At 33.0% G+C, this 18844-nt stretch overlaps 5 protein-coding genes and 1 non-coding gene across 6 annotated transcripts; 3 read left to right on the plus strand and 3 right to left on the minus strand.

Moving 5' to 3' along the window:
- Window positions 1-21: 21 nt before the first annotated feature.
- BX664DRAFT_387324 (DNA topoisomerase) lies at window positions 22-3131 on the minus strand. The gene is made up of 10 exons (XM_051549382.1): window positions 3024-3131; window positions 2760-2951; window positions 2526-2704; window positions 2284-2453; window positions 1936-2191; window positions 1790-1871; window positions 1590-1726; window positions 1305-1525; window positions 870-1231; window positions 22-801 (listed from the first exon to the last, which is right to left on the minus strand). Exons 1-10 carry the CDS (start codon window positions 3108-3110, stop codon window positions 475-477), a joined length of 2013 nt encoding a protein of 670 aa, XP_051398026.1. The 5' UTR covers window positions 3111-3131; the 3' UTR covers window positions 22-474.
- Window positions 3132-3474: 343 nt separating this feature from the next.
- BX664DRAFT_337383 (triose-phosphate transporter family-domain-containing protein) lies at window positions 3475-4956 on the plus strand. The gene is made up of 4 exons (XM_051546224.1): window positions 3475-3779; window positions 3847-3988; window positions 4060-4587; window positions 4728-4956. The coding sequence occupies exons 1-4, from the start codon at window positions 3499-3501 to the stop codon at window positions 4806-4808; spliced, it is 1032 nt and encodes a 343-aa protein (XP_051398027.1). The 5' UTR covers window positions 3475-3498; the 3' UTR covers window positions 4809-4956.
- A 2702-nt stretch (window positions 4957-7658) lies between these two features.
- BX664DRAFT_t98 lies at window positions 7659-7729 on the minus strand. Its single transcript has one exon. It is a non-coding gene; the product is annotated as a tRNA-Gly (tRNA).
- A 4109-nt stretch (window positions 7730-11838) lies between these two features.
- On the plus strand, window positions 11839-12382 carry BX664DRAFT_375126 (uncharacterized protein; the record flags this gene model as incomplete). The annotated part of the gene is made up of 2 exons (XM_051548710.1): window positions 11839-12269; window positions 12363-12382. Exons 1-2 carry the CDS (start codon window positions 11873-11875, stop codon window positions 12380-12382), a joined length of 417 nt encoding a protein of 138 aa, XP_051398028.1. The 5' UTR covers window positions 11839-11872.
- Window positions 12383-13888: 1506 nt separating this feature from the next.
- Window positions 13889-14293, plus strand: BX664DRAFT_351403 (uncharacterized protein; the record flags this gene model as incomplete). The annotated part of the gene is made up of 1 exon (XM_051547656.1): window positions 13889-14293. The coding sequence occupies one exon, from the start codon at window positions 13889-13891 to the stop codon at window positions 14291-14293; it is 405 nt and encodes a 134-aa protein (XP_051398029.1).
- A 2584-nt stretch (window positions 14294-16877) lies between these two features.
- On the minus strand, window positions 16878-18676 carry BX664DRAFT_266303 (isocitrate lyase; the record flags this gene model as incomplete). The annotated part of the gene is made up of 4 exons (XM_051540900.1): window positions 16878-17214; window positions 17287-18044; window positions 18097-18366; window positions 18434-18676. The coding sequence occupies 4 exons, from the start codon at window positions 18674-18676 to the stop codon at window positions 16878-16880; spliced, it is 1608 nt and encodes a 535-aa protein (XP_051398030.1).
- Between the last annotated feature and the right edge of the window lie 168 nt (window positions 18677-18844).

An 18844-nucleotide genomic window follows, 5' to 3' on the forward strand; every position in this document is an offset into this window, starting at 1 on the left:
ATAATAGTTGTAGCAGTATTCGTCGTAGAAAAAGAAGGTGACTTTCTTTTTGATCCAAATAATCATACAGAAACAAGATGATTTATTCATGACCTTTAAAGAGAGAAACGAAATAGAATACATTCGAGAATTTCTCCGCACCTTTGTTCATAGTTTCCTTTGTCTGTACATATTTCAATATATTCATAGAACAACGGTTTTTATTTTGAATAGAAGATGAGTCTATGGAGAGAATGGTATCAACAAAATATATGTAAAAAAAATGAAGAAAAAAAAAAGAATCAATTAGGGATAAGTAAAACTAGATTAAAACAAGGATATCTACACGAAAAAGAAAAAAGTGATATATACATATATAAAAAAACAAATGAGAGTGAAAATGATGATACTATCTATGTTCTAAAGATATAAAGTGATGATGATGATGATGATACTGGACCTAATGATGAGTCTTTTTTTGATTGTTGATGTTTTTCATCGTCCACGTCCACGGCTTCTACCACGACCAGTTGTTCCTCCTCGACCTCTACCACGACCTCTACCACGACCTCTAGTGGTCCGTTCATCGTTCGATCCATCCACGTTGTCTGCATTCAAGCTAGCATGATCCAAAAAGGTCCCTTGTCCACGACTTCGTCGACGATCTTCTTCGGCATTATAGTATGTATTGACAGCTGCATATAATTTTTCAAATTCCCATACACTACGGTTGAACATGGAATAATACCGTTCTATACTATCGTGAAGTACTTGTTCCTTTGTTTTGTTGCCTTCACAAATTGACTTTAAATCGGTTTCCATCTAATCATATAAAGATAAAAAAAATGAATCGTTCATGTTGTGCACTATTTTTGATTTTTGAGAAATACCATTTGATGTAGCTTGGGCTTACTGAGACTTTCTTCAAAACCAATGTCTTCATATCCTTTGACCAAACCAATCCCCAAGGTAGATGGAATAAAGTAGCGTTGAGAGACCTTGAAAGCATATTGCCGAAGTAGAATCTTTTTTATCAACTCTGAAATGGTTGCATCTGTTCCAATACCATGTTGTTCCATTTTGGCAATCAAGTCTGATTCAGTCAATAATCTAGGAGCTTCTGTCTTGCCGGCTTTCATCATCAAAGATGTTGGTTTGAATTGTTGTCGTTCCTCAAAGTTAGAAATGGTACATCCCTGCCACACATCATAAGTATAGATTTCTAGATAATTCTTTTGAGCAATGATTCGACCTATAAAAACAAAAAAATCATGAGTTCATACGTGGATATTCTTTTTTTTTTTTTTGGGAACTGTATGATTCACCTTTTGTATCAAACTTTTCTGTTGCAATATCAATATTCACCACGGTTTCATAGCCCACAGCATCAGCCGAACAACAACCAAGGAAACGACGAACAACGAATTCATATACTTTTTGTTGATCACCCGTCAAATTGCCGTTGTAAGCTGTTGGATGAATAGGTGGATGCGCCTTGTCGTTGTTTCTACCATTTCTGGGTGTTTGAAATTCGCCATCTAATAATCTAAGTCAAAATCAAGCGTTATTGCTAAGACCACTAGATTATCTTTTTTTTTTTTTTTTTTTACCTTTGTGCATAAGATCCCCAAGACGAATGTTGTGTTTGCATTTCAATAAGAGGTTTAAACTGGAAATTCTTGTCAAATTGATCTGTTTCAGTTCTTGGATAACTGATAAAACCTTCAGTATATAGGCCTTGAGCAATCTAAACATCAAGAGAACAATTCATCAGCATGATAATGTAGCAGTGAAGATATCTATAACTTACAGTCATAATTTGTTCACCAGTCATTCGTAAATGTCTTGTTCCTACTTTTTGAAGTTCGATTGTCGTCAAAGGAAGAGGCTTCCTACAAAATAAAATATATATAGATATAATCAGTAAAATGGTTTGCATGTCAAAGTTTGTCTTACCATTTGCTCACATTCTTTTTCGTTACTTTTGTCACCGTGGCCATTGGATTCTTCACACATTGATCATAGAGAACAAAACAAGTATGTCGATCAAAGCAATGATTGCGTTTCCAGTTGAATATCGTTTGTAAAGGTGGAGCATTTGGTATATTTTCCGTATAACTAACAGTAATCTTCCAGAATTCCTCAGGTATGAAATTTTCACGTCTAAGATATTGGTCCACCACGAATCCCAAGGTTGGAAATTGACAGCTTCCTATAATTTGTACCAAAAAAAAAAAAAAAAAAAAAAAAAAGGTCAGCTTATGATAAAACATTCATTATATAATTCCTTCGTTTTGAACATACCATAACTGATAATCATCGAATCATTACCACCAATAAGTCCTCGTAATCTAATAGACTGGAATCGGGTAAATGCTGCCCCAGTACGTAAATCCAATTCTCTGCGAGTCATAACAGCTTGTATAGCCTGTTCATCCAAGGTACCTGGGTTTTGAGCAGCATGATGTATAGGACTTTTATAAGAGAATAAAAGAAAAAAAAAGTGAGAATTCATCATGTCAAATAATATATATATATATACTTACCCTGGCTGCATAGCAGAAAAGTGAGCTCGCCATACTTGTATATTCGGATTGACTTTTCGACATACTTGTACCACTTCACCACCAATACTTTCACCTTCACGATCACAATCAGTCCATATGAATAAAACGTCTGCTGAACGTGCTTGGTTTCGTAAGTTTTGAGCGACGTTTTTCATATCCTATTATTCAGTATTGAATCAGTATCATATAAAGTTGGACGAATTCTTTACTTACTTCAGGAATAGATTCTATAACGTTCAATCGGAAAAGATCTCCAGGGTCACAACCAGTCCAACTTCGATGAGAGACAGGAAAATCCAAATCAGTCAAGTGACCAAGAACTGATGTCATAACCATAGAAACAGTTCTTTGATTCAAAGTATAATCAAAGGTATAATTGCGAACATACTTGTTACCAGATTCACGCTACCAATATCATATATATGCGTTAAAATGACCAAATATATATATATATATATATATATAATATGAACTTACGGATTGAAAGTTTGATTGAGATAAGATCTGGGTAATATTTTTTGCTGCTTTTGGTTTTTCTGCCACACATAAGATTTTCGAATACATGGAAAGGAAGACAAAAAAAAAAAAAAAAAAAGGTGGCAAAGTTTCAAAAGAGATTTAAAAAAAAAAAAAAAAAGGCGCGTATCGGCAAATCAAATGTTCTGTAAAGTATGTAGTTCGTGTTCATAGAAAAAAAGAAAAAAAAAAGTCAAATCACTAATAAATTATACTTTGTTCATCAAAAAAAAAAAAAAAAAAAAAGAAAATTAAATTGAATGATTATTTGATTATGATACTATTTTAGTTGAATTTCTTTTTTCAAAGAGGAAACTCGTGGGCCATCATTGTAGATCCACAATTTCAAACTCCTTTTATATGATTGGAAGAAAGTTTGATTTTTTTTTTTGTTTTCTTTTCTTTTTTTTTTTTTTTTTTTTTCTTCAATATCAGCATGTCTTCATCAAAAGATGATATTTATATGACTAGAAAAGATAAAGATGAAGCAGAACAAACCTTCCTTCCCAATCCTGCTACACAAAAACGACCTGCCAATCATCCTGTCACGTTGATCGTACTTGTGATTGCTTTTTATTTCTTCATCTCTTTATCTGTGGTATTCTTAAACAAGATCATCATGAGTGGTTCCGACTTTAATTATGCTTTATTTGTCACTTGGTATCAACTTGTCGTGGCTCTTGTTTTACTTTTGGTACTTGCTCATCTTGGAAAAACGTAATGGAAATAAAAAAAAAAAAGTGACATTGGATAGATAAACTCATCTATAATTATATCTTTTCAGGAACAAGACTTTTAGTATCATTCCTCCTTATGAATTTGACCAACAAGTAGCTAAAAAAGTAGCACCATTGACTATTGTCTACGTACTCATGCTTGCCTTGAACAATCTTTGTCTACAATATGTTGAAGTTACCTTTTATCAAGTAAATCATTAAAAAAGAAAAAAAAAAGATGATATAAGTTGGCTAATAATAATATATTTTTTCTATTTTAGGTAGCAAGATCGTTGTCTATCAATTTTACAATTCTTTTCACTTATATGATTCTTGGAAAAACTACTTCCTTCCCAGCTCTGATTGCTTGTTTTATTGTGTTCCTTGGATTTGCTATCGGTTCTTATGGCGAAATCAATTTCTCTTGGGCAGGTGTCATTTATGGTGTGGGATCCTCTGCATTTGTAGCATTGTACGGGATTTACGTTCAAAAGACATTGGCTGCTGTGGATAACAATCAATGGAAATTACTTCATTATAACACTACCATGGCTATCATCTTCCTATTCCCTCTTGTCGTGTTTTCTGGCGAACTCTCGGAAATCTTGGCTACCTCAACTGCTATTTATGATCTTGGTTTTTGGGGACTCATGACTTTTACTGGTATCACCGGCTTTGGAATCAATATTGCCATGTTCTTACAGGTCAAGTATACTTCTGCTTTGACAAATACTATCTGTGGTACCGCCAAGGCTTGTGTACAAACTGTTCTGGCCGTAATGATCTTTAGAAATCCTATTTCTGGCATGGTAATGATCATCATCATAATAATAGAAAAAAAAAGGGAAGAGAGAGAGAGAGAGAGAGAGACGGAAAGAGACAAAGGGAAATATCGGCATTGATATAAATGAATGATGGATTCATCTTTCTTTTTTATTTATTTATTTAGAATGCACTTGGTATTCTTTTGGCTTTGTTTGGTTCAAGTTATTATGGTTGGGTACGCTATCAAGAGCGTTTGTCAAAATAGAATTAGTGTAGTTTATTATCAAAAATATCTATTACTGTAAAAAAAAATAAATAAATACGTGTTCTTATCAACATTATAACATGATGAATAAAAATACAATAACTATAACATTTCTTATCCATCCAACATGAAATGTTTTATATCATCACCGATCCTTTTTTATATAAATACAGTGTTTTCAAAGTTTTTTGTCGGGTCACAAGAAAATGTTTTTCGTGATGTTATAAAATAAAAAATCGTACTTTCCCAAAATGAATGTCGCATTTCCACTTTTTTAGATATCGCTTTAGAGATGTCGGTAGAGTATGTCATTGATTGATCATTGATTGATGTTTGATTGATGACTGATTGTTAGCTGATTCTTTTCAACAGGCCATCTTTGGAAAAAAAAGAACTATATTTTTTATATTGTATCATCATCATATTCACAGTTAAGACAGGGGTATACTAATGTAATATTCATATCTGGTGATGTTGATGTGAATTTGCATAATAGTTCCTTTCTTTTTTTTTTAAAAAAAAAAAATACATTTACTCGGGTCTTCTTTGTTTATTTTCATTAACTGAGACATTCGATCGATCGATAACGAATGTAAATTTGCATAATAGTTCTTTTTTTTTTCTTCTGAGGTATTTTTGCCAGGTTTATTTTATTCCTTGATCAAGTGAGAGATATAAAAAAGTGCTATTTTATTTTTCTTTTTTTTTCTGTTTCTTTTTTCTCTTTTTTTTTTCCTTTTTTTTTTTCTTTTTCTTTTAATTTCTTTATCTATTTTGATATCAATTTTTAAACCAATTTACAAGCATACAAGACCTTTATATCCATCCACTCCAATACAAGTTTTTTTTTTCTGGACCACAACCTTACAAGAATCAAGACGGGCCTTTAGGTCCATTTGCTTTTTTTTTTTTATATATACTTATTGGACTTCCTTCTTTCTGTGCCTTGCTCAATAGTAAGTTTCTTTTAATGATAATAATAATAATGATACAGTGTATTAATCATTCTCTTCTTTTTTTTTCTTTTTGAAATCTCTCTTGGTGCTCAAAGTGAATATCAAACTGTACAGCAACATATAAAAATATGTTATCGCCTCTTCGGAGGACGTATTTAATGCTTCCCTACAGGTAATTTGAAATAAATATAAAAAAATGGATATGTTGACTAAATAATATTTTATTTCCTATTTTTGCGACATCTTATTCTTTGAATTCCGTCATTTTTTATTGAATAAAGTGTAGCTACTTTTTTCCTTTATACTTTTTTTCTTTGTCAAGAAATATATTATAAAAACAAAAAATCAATTTTGTTTAAAATCATACATCAACCATACAATCATCTGGTCACTCTTTTGGATAATCATCATCTAAAAGTTTTACAATCAAGATTTATTTTTTTTTAATCATCTGTTTTTACTTGTATCATTTTTTTTTTATTTTATTTTATTTAAATTTGATCATCCATCAATCTCCATATATCATTTCCTCTTTTGGATCATCCTTCTTTTTTTCTTTTAAATTACTTTTGTTCTTTTTTTATAAAAGAACTGGTGCTCACTACGAACAATCATCATCATTATTATTTTATTAATGACAATTGTCAAGGATATCATCAAGGAAATTAATAAAAAATAAAAATCATGCGTATGTCTGAGTTCAATTATTTTATTTATTTACTTTTCTCCTTCTTTGTTTCTTCGTTTCTTTTGTTTTTCTCACTTTCTCCTTTTCTTTCTCTTTTCCTTTTTTCTTCCTGTTTTTTCTTATCCCCTTTTTGTTCTCCTTCATTATAACAATGATACATTAGTTAGTCTCTCCTTTTTAGTTTAGGTATAAATACGTTATTTTATTTCTACAACAATAAAAGGAACTATCTGTTATCTTTTGGTCAACAATTACTTTTACATTGTTTATTCTATTCTCATCAAACAACTACTCTATTCTCGTAAGCTACATATATACTTATTTTTACCTGTCTATCTGTCTGTGTACTGATAATATACCATTTCTCCTGTCGCGTTTTTGACAATAATATCCAACAATCACATTAACCAATCATCCACCAAATAACGAAAAAATCCTTACCATAACACTTATGAAGATTTCATATCATTTAACGATGCGGATATTTAAAAGAAAATTTTTTAAAATCTCACACTTTTTACCTGGATCTCACGAATTTTATTAAATCCCACACATTTATACAGATCTCACGATATTATCAAATCCCACACTTTTTTCAGTTTCCAAAAATCTGTTTTTTAAAAAAAAAAAAAAAAAAATAAATTATTTAGTATAAAATTATTTAGTATAAATACACCTTATGAAAATAAAATACAATCATAGTCAATTTTTAAAAAGAAAAATATTATTTTAACAATTATAAATCACTTTGGCCACTCTATTGGAAATAATCATCCATTGGTTTTAATTATCTTAACAATCATCACACTTATTATTTTTTTTTTTTATTTATATACCAAATCATCAAGTCATTTTGGTATCTTTCATTTATTTTATTTTATCTGATCATCATTTACTGTGATTACCAACTTTAATCCATTTCCATATTTGGATCATTTTATTTTTTTTTTTGTCAAAATACGTTTTGTTCTTTTTTACAAAAGGAACTGGTGCTCACTACCTCTATAAAATCATCGATTTAAACATTTTATTTAAATCATCCATCCATCCTATATCCCATCATCATCCGTTGAGAACAAAAAAAAAATCTTAACACTTAACAAGCGAGTAAAAAAAAAAAAAAAAAAAAAAAAAAAAAAAATCTTTGCCGCGAAAAAAGAAAGAATATGATTGGCTGAGGTAATTAAGCTTATTGGCTAAAAATTTTGCGCGGTCGGGGAATCGAACCCCGGCCCTTCGCGTGGCAGGCGAAGATTATACCACTTAACCAACCGCGCTTGATGTTTTTCGAAAATCAATTTCTACATTATGAATCTCATCGTAAATTTCAGCCAATCACGTTCGAGTAGTGACAATTTGGTGTTACATTCATCATTCCTTCGATGATGTATGCAATCGGGGAATTCCTTTTTTTTACGGTTTTCTCCTCTTCTTCTTTGGTTTCTCTTTTTTTTTTTTTTTTTTTTTTTTTCTTTTTTCTTTTTCCTTTTTTCTTTTTAATCTTTTCTTTTTTCTTTGAACTTTTTGATATATATATATTTTTAACGTATCTTATTATACTTTGATACCTTTTTTTTTTTTTTTTTTTTTTTTTTTTTTTTTTTTTTTTTACATTTATCATAAATATATATATATACTTTTCTTGACTTGACCAAACTTTTATTTTCTTTTGGGGTTTACATTCTTCGGTTACATTCAACAAATTTTTTTTTTGTCAACCTTCATTGAATAAACTCACATCGTCTCAATTTTTTCTTCATGTCCTCTGTTACTTGTCTACTTTTTGGATTGGCTTTATAACTACCTTCTAGGCTTTACATTTTGGTGAGACTACCAGGGGGATTCTAAAAAATAAAAAAAAATATATACATTCTTACTCAAGTACTTCAACTCAACATGATTCAAGACACGGTCTACCAGTTTATTGGTCGACCCAAGACATATTCTGGTTCTGATGGCCAAGGAATTTCTGCTAGGGCTTGGCTCAAATCACTTATTCGCATCAAAGATGGTATGGACTTCGACGATTCAAAGATGTTGTGGATAGCAGCTTCAAACTTATCTAGTCTTGCTTTATTATGGTGGGACACAAACGAAGAAGATATCAACTCCTGGAACGAATTTGTTGGTGCTTTCTCTGGTCAGTTCATTGCAGGTGATAATCTCGATCATCTATGGTATGAATTAAAAACTCTTCATCAAGGAAATCATTCTGTGGATGAATTAGGATATCGTCTAGTGGAACTTTTCGGACACCTAGGAATTCGGGATGAACGATGAAGAAGAAGATATTTGGAATCATCTCTACATCCGGACTTGGCATTGGCTCTCGAAGCTAAAGATGACCTTCACGATTTCAAGGCTTGCTTAATTATGTGAAAAAGTGTTAAATTTGTGTGTAGATAAAATAAAATAAAAAATATGGGACTAGTAGTAAGTTAGTGAGATTCTTAGTTTATTTAAAATAAAAAAAGTTGATTATTATACCTACATTTGAAAAATTTATGTCTCTTTTATATCTGTTTTGAAAAAAAAATAATTAATCATCATATGTATTAAATACAATGTATACTCTTTGTTGGTATATCTGATTAGTTTGAATGATATTCATGATTCATTCCCTATGATGATGATGATTATATGGTAAATATATCGACATTCTTCATTCATTAAATTAAAGCTCTTTGCTCAAGGGAAAACTTAGATTAAGAGTAGAATAAATTTCAAAGTCCCCCTTCTTTTTATTTTTAATACGCCTACTTTTTATTTTTTTTATTTTTCTTCTTTCTTTTTCTCTTCCATTGACTTTTTTTTTATGGTTTTATTGTATACATTAGTATAGTCGTTAGATTACATACTTTTTTTTATTCAATAAAGTTTTTATTTTATTACATATCAACGGGGTCATTTCCATCTACAAGATGTATTATATATGTATGAATGCATTCTTTTTATTTTTTTATTATACGGATATGTTACAGGTACCAAATACACCGACAGAACAAGATCGACTTGCCTTTATTCCATCTCTTTTTTTTTTTTTTTTTTTTCTTAGATGTCTCTTCGAAATGATAATGGCAGATACCAAGGAATTAAGATAAGGAACTGTGAAAAAAGAAAACAGAAATGTCACCAAGGGTCTTGGGTGGAAGTCAATACAAATGTTCTCATGCAACACACTTATTGATGAACGAACAACAGTAACGAAGTCAGCAGCATACAAGGATTGATGATACACGCTGTCAAACAGTTCCTGCGCTTGTTTCGATCGTTTCAAAGTAGTATTTGATGGCAAACAATAGGGCATCGATGAGGTACGGATATAATGGTCTTATGATGAATGATGTGTTGGTACTTTTGTTTGGGGAAATGAACGATGCTTGTATGGTCTTTTTTTTTTTTTTTTTTTTTTTTTTTTTTTTACCGTCATGTTGGTCATCTCTTTTACCTTTTTTTTATTTTGATAAATGGGGACAGTGGATAGTGAATGGATGACGGTGTGACGAATGAATGATGATGTGATTAAAGTAGTTGATTGGATTAAAAAATATAAAATAAAATAAAATAATAATAAAGACAAATCGAAATACGATGAGACTGTTGGTAGTGTTTTGATTTCAATTAGAATTGAATGAGAGAAAAAGAAAAGAGAAGAAACTATCCTAATCCAATCTTAAATGACAAGAAGCTGAGATATTTTACTTATCCGTCTAGATACGACAGTGATGAATGGACGATGACATCAAAGGTAATGATATCGTCGTTGATGCCTTTTTCGATATGTGTATAGTATTAAAAAAAAATAAGCACTTTGCTGGATTTTTTTAGAACCAAATAACAATTAACGTTTATTTTGTTTGCCTGGTATGAAAGGTGATTTGATTGATTTATAAGAATTTTTTTCCACTTCATTGGTTGTGATAAGCTACTGAGTTTCACTGGTCAGTGTAGAAGAAACTTAATGATGAGAATGGCTGACGATGGTCGACAGATAATTGAATGATAATCCTTTTGATGACAGCTTTTCGATGACTAGTAAGAATATTGTAATTATATCAATAACATAAAACAATAACGACAGTGATAGAATAGCATGATTATAAGTTTATTAAAGAAGAATGTAAAAAGAGAATGTATTGTCAAACGTAGCACCACTAAGACTAACGCTAACTATCCATAAGAGAATCACCACGATAAGTAGCAGACAAGAGATAAAAAAAGAGGAAGAGGGAGGCCTACCAAAAAAAAAAAAAAGAAAAAAAAAAGGGAAGACATTTCCGTAATTGACTTTCTTTTCTTGTCCAGTCGAATCCTGCTGTAAATCCATTTTGTTAACTCTGTACTGTTCTATTGATCCAGTCCTGCATTCCTTCAGTTGTCCAATCAGCTAGTTGCTCCTATTTTATATTCATCCAATTGATCGTATTATGTCTCCATCCAGATGATCCCGTTGTATAGTAATATCGTCATATCCTATCTGCATCAAAGAGTACAGTAAAAAGAAAAAAAAATCAAATGATTATCAACGCAGGTTAGTTCAGAGGAAGACAATAAGTGTTGAAAGGTCAGAAGAGGAAGCAGAGAGGTGATCAAAAGTTGATAACGTGAATGAAGAAAAAGACAGAGAAAAAGAGGTTAGTCAAGCTAGTAGAAAAATAGAGAAGTAAAATGGTGACTTACAGAAAATAGAAAGAAAACCCTAGGATACCATTCTTTTTCATAATCGACCTACAAAGGGACTTAGACAAAATAAAAGGTCTTAAAACTGATTAGTATACAATTCAATTCATCACTTGCTATTTTTTCTGATTGATGGCTTTACCTTTGACGCGTTGACTACACATCAGAATGACAATGGGAAAGACATTGATAATAAGTCATGTAATTGTCCATAAGGAAAGAATATGAATAAGGTTTCAATCAAGGTAGATCATAAAAAGTAATGGGGGAATGAAAATAAAAAAGAAAAAGATAGAGGAAAGAAAAGCAAAGAAAAGGAAAAGAAGGAAAAAGATTTTTTATGTTCAAACTCAACTTAATTGACCTGTTCAGGAAATTGCTTGAATGAGTCTCTAGAACATGATTGTTTTCGTTATTATGCATGCGCCGTTCTACAAAGCAGATCATTTTCCCAAGGGGTAAAGACATCGTCTTTCCTACTCTCACCCACATCATGTAAAAGAAAGGCAAAAAAACCCATCGTCAATTGGCTATGTAGATCCTATCCACTTTTTCTTTAAAAGCATGATTCAAAAACGGGAGAAATATAATAAGCCTATCCTGGAAAAAAAAAATTAAGGGGTATCGTTTGCAAAGTGATCGTCGCAGAGTTGTGCTCTATAAAAATGCTGAAAAGATGGCCCTTTTTCTTTCTCTCTTTTTTTTTTTTTTTTCTGTTCATTACATAAACAATCATCATCATGGTCTCCAAATCATTTATGATCCTTGCTTTTCTTGTCTGTGCTGTCTCCAGTTCCCCCGTTAAAGGTAAATCAAATGATGAGGCTATTATTCCTGATAACAGTGATGTGAAAAGAACGAATGGTGCCGATGGCGAAGCAGACAAGGGCACTGGCATTCGTGCTAGACAAGAAGTCGGTGGCACCCCCATCAATAGTACACCCAATATTCCTATTACTGGTGATCTTTCTGGTGGTCTTTCTGGTAGTGATGGTGGTGGCGTTACTAGTACTCTTGGATGTATGAATACACTATCAGTAGAATGTAGAAAACAATTTGAAAAGTTTCTAGATATGACTCCAGCACAGTTGTCGCAACGCGCTATTGAGATAGCAACCTTTCACCATAATTGTCCATGTAATAAATAATAATAAATATCTCTTCTAAGAATTCATAATTTTAATAAATTATAAAATATTTAAATTTTATTCTATTTGTCTGGCGTGAAAGATGATTTGATTGATTTATAAGTGATGTCTTTACTTTGCTGGTTGCGATAAAGTATTGGGTTCCGTTGGCCAATGTATAAGAGATTTGTTGATGACTACGAAAGAGTATTGGGGTGACGATGACGACAATAAAGCAGTGACGAAAATAGTAGGGCAAAATCGGTACAATTTTATTAAAAAAGAATGTAAAATAAAGGATATACTATAGATAATGTAAATACCACTAAGACTAACGCTAACTATCCATAAGAGAGTTGTCACAAGAAGTACCGGGCAAGAAGAAAAGAAAGAGATTCACCAAAAAAAGACATTTGTACAATAGACCTTTTTTTCCCTTGTCCATGGAATCCTGTTGTAGAATCATTTCGTTGAGTCTATTGTATATCCATCCAATTAATCCTGCTACGTCTCCATACATAAGATCCAGTTGTATGGTAACATCGTCGTATCATATTCCCATAAAAGTATCAGTAAAAAAATATCAAATGATCGTCAAACCAGGTTAGTTCAGAAAACAGTGATAGGATGAGTGGTCTAGAGATCAGAAAAGGAAGTATAAAGGCGATTAAATACTGATAAAGAGAGACGAAGGATAAGACAAAGAGAAAAAAAAAAGCTGTTATCAAGTCAAACTACACAGAAAAATAGAGGAAGGGTGACTTACTGGAAATAGAGACAGAAACCATAGGACGCCATTCCTTTTCATAATCGACCTACAAAGGAACCTAGACAAGAATAAAAGGTCATAAAACCGATTAGTATATAATTCAATTCATCACTTGCTATTTTCTTTGATTGATGGCTTTACCTTTGACGCGTTGACTACACATCAGAATGACAATGGGAAAGACATTGATAATAAGTCATGTAATTGTCCATAAGGAAAGAATATGAATAAGGTTTCAATCAAGGTAGATCATAAAAAGTAATGGGGGAATGAAAATAAAAAAGAAAAAGATAGAGGAAAGAAAAGCAAAGAAAAGGAAAAGAAGGAAAAAGATTTTTTATGTTCAAACTCAACTTAATTGACCTGTTCAGGAAATTGCTTGAATGAGTCTCTAGACATGATTGTTTTCGTTATTATGCATGCAGAAGTATAAATTATCCTTTTTTTTTTTCTCTACCCTCCGTTCTACAAAGCAGATCATTTTCCCAAGGGGTAAAGACATCGTCTTTCCTACTCTCACCCACATCATGTAAAAGAAAGGCAAAAAAACCCATCGTCAATTGGCTATGTAGATCCTATCCAGTGTTTTTTTTTTAAAAAAAAAAAAAAAGATTGAAAAGGATGAGAAATATCATAAGCTTAGTGACTTTTGGTTACTGTACCATATCCTATCCTGCAAAAAAAAAGAGCAAGGGGTATAATGCGGAAGACTGTACCATTTCCTATCCTGCAAAAAAAAATAAAAAAAAAAAAGGGATACTCTTTGCAAAAAGATCATCGCGGAGTTCTCTATAAAAATGCAGAAAAGACGATCCTTTTTCATTTCTTTTCTTCTGTTCATTAAATAAACGATAATCATCATGGTCTCCAAATCATTTGTCATCCTTGCTCTTCTTGTTTGTGCTGTCTCCAGTGCCCCCGTTAAAGGTAAATCAAATGATGAGGCTATTATTCCTGATAACAGTGATGTGAAAAGTGCGAATGGTGCCGATGGCGAAGCGGACAAGGGCACTGGTATTCGTGCTAGACAAGCCGGTGGCACCCCCATCAATAGTACACCCAATATTCCTATTACTGGTGGTGTTTCTGGTGGTCTTGGTGGTGGAGTTAATGGTGTTCTTGGAAGGTTAAATGGATGTATGAATACACTATCAGCAGAATGTCAAAGTCTAGTTCAAAAGTTTCAAACTCTGGATCCAACACAGTTGATACAACACGCTGCCGAGTTAGCAACCCTTAACCAGAATTGTCCATGTAACAAATAATGATAAATGTCTCTTCTAAGAATTCATAATTATTAATTTTAATAAATAATAAAAACATTTTAAATTTTGGTGCCTGGAGGAAAGATGATTTGATTGACTTATAAGGGATTTTTCATTTCTATTGGTTGCGATAAAATACTGGGTTTGGTTGGTTAGCGTAGAAGTCACTTGGTTGTGAGGATGATCATTGGATGACGATGATGTATGATAACTCCTTTGATGACGACTTGACGGTATTAAAATGGTACAGTATTGAGATCAGGATAACGAGAATAATACAATGATGACAGTGGTAGGAAAATATAAATACAAGTTTATTAAAAAAGAACGTAAAGAGAGAATGTACTATATCTAATGTAATAACGGATAAGACTAACCCTAACCATCCCTAAGGGAATCACGACGATAAGAACCAGATGAACGACAAATACCCGCCGAAGACGACCTTTGCACAATCGATTTTCTTTGCTTATCCAGTCGAATCCTATTGCAAACCCATTTTGCTTGCCCAGTAATATTCAATCCAGTCCTATATTCCTTCAGTTGTACGTCCACCTAATGATCCTGTTGTGTATTCATCCGATTGATCCTGCTACGTATCCACTCATGTGATCCAATATATAATAAAATTAACATCGTCGTATCGTCTTATCCTGTAGACCCCCACAATACTGTAAAAAAAAAAAATCAAATGATCATCAACGCAGGTTAATTGAGGAGAAGACAGTGATAGAACAAGTCGTTGAGAGACCAGAAGAGGAAGCATAAAGACGACCAAATCCCGATACAAAGAAAAATAAATGATCACAAAGCACTGTAGATCAAAAAGGATAAGAGAAAAAAAATTAGTCAAGTCAAACCATCTAGAAAAATAGAGAAATAAACGATGACTTATTGAAAGCAGAGGGCAACCATTCCATTTCACGTCCAAAGGAATAGTCGACAAGAATAAAGAATCATAAAAACCGATTAGCATCGCGGTTCAATTCAATTTTTTTTTTTTCAGATTGGTATTACCTTTGCAGAATGTCAATGATGGTAACGCTAATAGGTCATGCAACTGTCCAAAGAGAGGAGAAGATGAATGGGTCCCAATTAAACTAAGACACGAAAATAAAAGTGATGGTGAAAGAAAAGAAAGGGTAGAATAAAAAAAAAAAGGAGACAGAGAAGAAAAGATATGGAATAGAAAATTTTGCAAGCCAAATATGTATTTGAACTCCTCCAGTTTAATGGACCCAGTAGATCAAACTTCCTTTTGTGAGTAAAAAACTGTTATTATAGATTAGTTAGACGAGTGTATATAATGGTGTGGTAAAGGGTGATAATGACTGAAAATGGTTCAGATGGCTTTCCACTCGTGCCTTGGACCATCCAACTTGAGCCAGCTGGGAGACAAGAGTGATGCATAATCCATCCATATGATTTCGTCTACATAGACAAAGAAGTCTTCTTCATTTTTTTTTTTTTTTTTTTTTTTTTTACTTCAAAGAAAGTTATAGATGATAACATCATCCACCTGTTTTAATCCTCTTTGCAGAAAAATTTTCAAATACGGTCCTTTTTTTTATTTTTATTACAACATTCATTCTATTTTTCGATGATATATGAGAAGGTACACTCTCGACGGTAGTACATTGACCATCGAATCTTCCATTTGAGTACTATTAAAAAAAAAAGGAACTCTTCTCTACCAACCTCGTATCCATCCTTTGTGTCATGCTTTATGCGATGACTCGTGATTCAGGAAACCAACGGAGCGGGAAATGAAAGCATGTATGTTATGTTTCGATCAAAGGCAAATTGTTTTGGCGTTTATTAGTGAATATGAATGAGTGAACACCTATTGTTCATCCAATTCCTTTTTTTTTTAAAAAAAAAAAGAATGCTGATGATTGGTGGTTTGTTTGATGATGCAAAAAAAAAAAAAAAGAAAAACTAGTGAATGGGAGGTACAGATTCACCACCCAAATTTTTTCTTTTTTGCATCAACCAATAAAAAATCAGTAGCTATTCTTGCTGACAGATGATAACATGGTTGTTAGGTTTCTTGTCTTTCTTTTAAACACCCGCGATCACAGAAAAAAAGAAAAGAGGTATTTATCGTACTATAGAATCATCAAAGTAAAAAAAAACCCTTCATCATGATTCCTTGTCATAAAATAAAGGGAATACCTATTTTTCGTCATGATATATCCTTTCTTTTGAAGATGCCTTTGTTCATCATAATCTTATCAGTTGGACGTATTTGGAAATCAAGGTTCCCAAACTCCGATGATGATGATGACAATGTCAGTTTTTTGAACTCTAAAATGAATGGGATCATACATGTGTCACAACCTCAGCACTAATGATGGGTAATAATAACTTTATTCAGTTTGAATTTTTATTTAGAACAAAAGGGAGGAAGAGGTCGATTTTTTTTTAAAACAAAGGCAAATTCAAAGATTATAATACAATATGTATGGAAGAGGAGAAGTGTATATATGAATGGATGGATGGAGACTTGTGAATAAAAAAAAAAAAAAAGAGAATGTGTTATATATAATGAAGAGAGGAGGGAATGATGATCTAATTAACTAGTCTAATCCTTCTTGGTAAATTGATCTTCGGTAACACCCTTGCCCATAGCAGCAGTAGCAGCAACACCACCAGTAACAACCTTGATTAATTCATCAACATAGTTAGCACCAGACCATTTTTGATGTTGGAGGACATCGACATCATGTTCACGTTCCTGGCGTTGCACATTGTTGACATAACCGTACATACCACGTTCCTTGAAGCTACGAGCAAAGATGGCGGTAGTGAGAGCGTTGGCATGAAGACCACCCAAAGTGATGAATTGCCAGACGAAACCAAGTTTACCCAATTGCCAGACATAAGCTTCCATATCTTGATCAGTCATACCAGCAGCATCCCTAAATAAACAAAATATAAATGAATACTTGTTCACACACACTTATATGATTATTATTATTATTTTATCTTACCAGTTGAAGGAAGGAGACAAGTTGTAACACAACTTGGCTTCAGGGTAGGCGGCCAAAACACCCTTAGAGAATTGTTCAGCTTGAGAGAGAATAGGCTTCTTGGTTTCCATCCATAACATATCAGCATAAGGAGCGAAAGCAATAGCACGGGCAGTAGCAGCTTCAGTACCACCTTCATAACGGTAGAAACCTTCACGTACACGAGGAGATTCACAATCCCAGAAGATATCAACACCATAGGATTTGGCAATAGCACGAGCTTCAGTGTTGGACTTGAAGTGAATCTTGGATAAGAATTCTTCAGCAGCTTGAGCCTTACCGGCCTTCTTGAGTTCATCAGCGACAGCAGTACCATAACGTTTCAAACCAGCCTTAGCAACCCATTCATCTTCAATAGCTTGAAGAGCAGCACCAGATTTGCCTTGTTGTTCAGCTTGAGTCATCAATTCAGCCAAAGGAGGGAGTTGAGTAGTAGCACCAACCAAGAATTCGTGATCACGGATATCAATGTTACTGCTGATCAAAGTAGCGGCTTCGGCATCGGAACGGGCAACCACAATATTTTCCACACCCATAATATCATATTGTAAACGGATAGCGATCAAACGGTTAATGTGTTCAGCAATAGGGACCAACACCTTACCAGCCATATGACCACACTTTTTGGTACCAGGGCATTGATCTTCAACGTGAATACCAGCAGCACCACGTTCAACAAACATCTTGGTCAACTTCATAACAGCAGTAATACCACCATGCTAAAAAAAAAAAAATGAGTATCATCACGGATTTCACTTAGCTTTAACTTACGCCAGTGTCAGCATCGGCAACAATGGGACGAAGATAATCAATCTTGGGGGTCTTGGCACGTTCTTCAGGAGTCATGGACAAACGAGCTTGACGTTGCTTACGATCATGGAAAAGTTGAGCCTTGAAAAGATGATCAACCTTGTTAGGAACAGTATCCATAGGGTAATCAGCAAGATCAGGTCCAGGTTCGTTAGAAGTGGAAGCAGTAGAAGATGATTGCCAACCAGAGACATAGACAGTTTCGATACCAGCATTGGCCATTTGAGTTACCTATATAAAAAAAAAAAAAAGAAGAAAGTAAGAACACCATGAACGAATGAATAATGAGTTTACTTACTTGAACGGGATCCAAGGCACCGAAAGTATGACTAGTTTCACCAGTAGCCTTATTCTTTTCAAGAAGCTTCCAGAGTTTCTTGGCCATGACATCAGAACGATATTCAGTAGGGAATTCACCACGCTTAGAAACAACTTGTTCAGCAGTATAAACACGCTTGACATTACGGAAACGTGGAGAAGTCCACCATTTATTCACTTGGTCAACTTCTTGTTGGAAAGCAATCAATTCTTGGTCAGCCATGTTGGATTGTTAATAATAAAAAAAAAGTATAGAAAAAAAAAAAAAGAAAAGAAAAACAAAAAAGAAAAGAAAGATAGAAAGATTTAAATAAAATTTTGGGTTTAAATATTTCTTTTTTTTTTTCTTTGGTAGGAGTCAAGGCTTACAGCTTAAAAGTATCTTTTTTTA

The sequence above is a fragment of the Halteromyces radiatus genome, assembly GCF_025201355.1.
Source record: "Halteromyces radiatus strain CBS 162.75 chromosome Unknown BX664scaffold_6, whole genome shotgun sequence".
Lineage (NCBI taxonomy): Eukaryota > Fungi > Mucoromycota > Mucoromycetes > Mucorales > Cunninghamellaceae > Halteromyces > Halteromyces radiatus.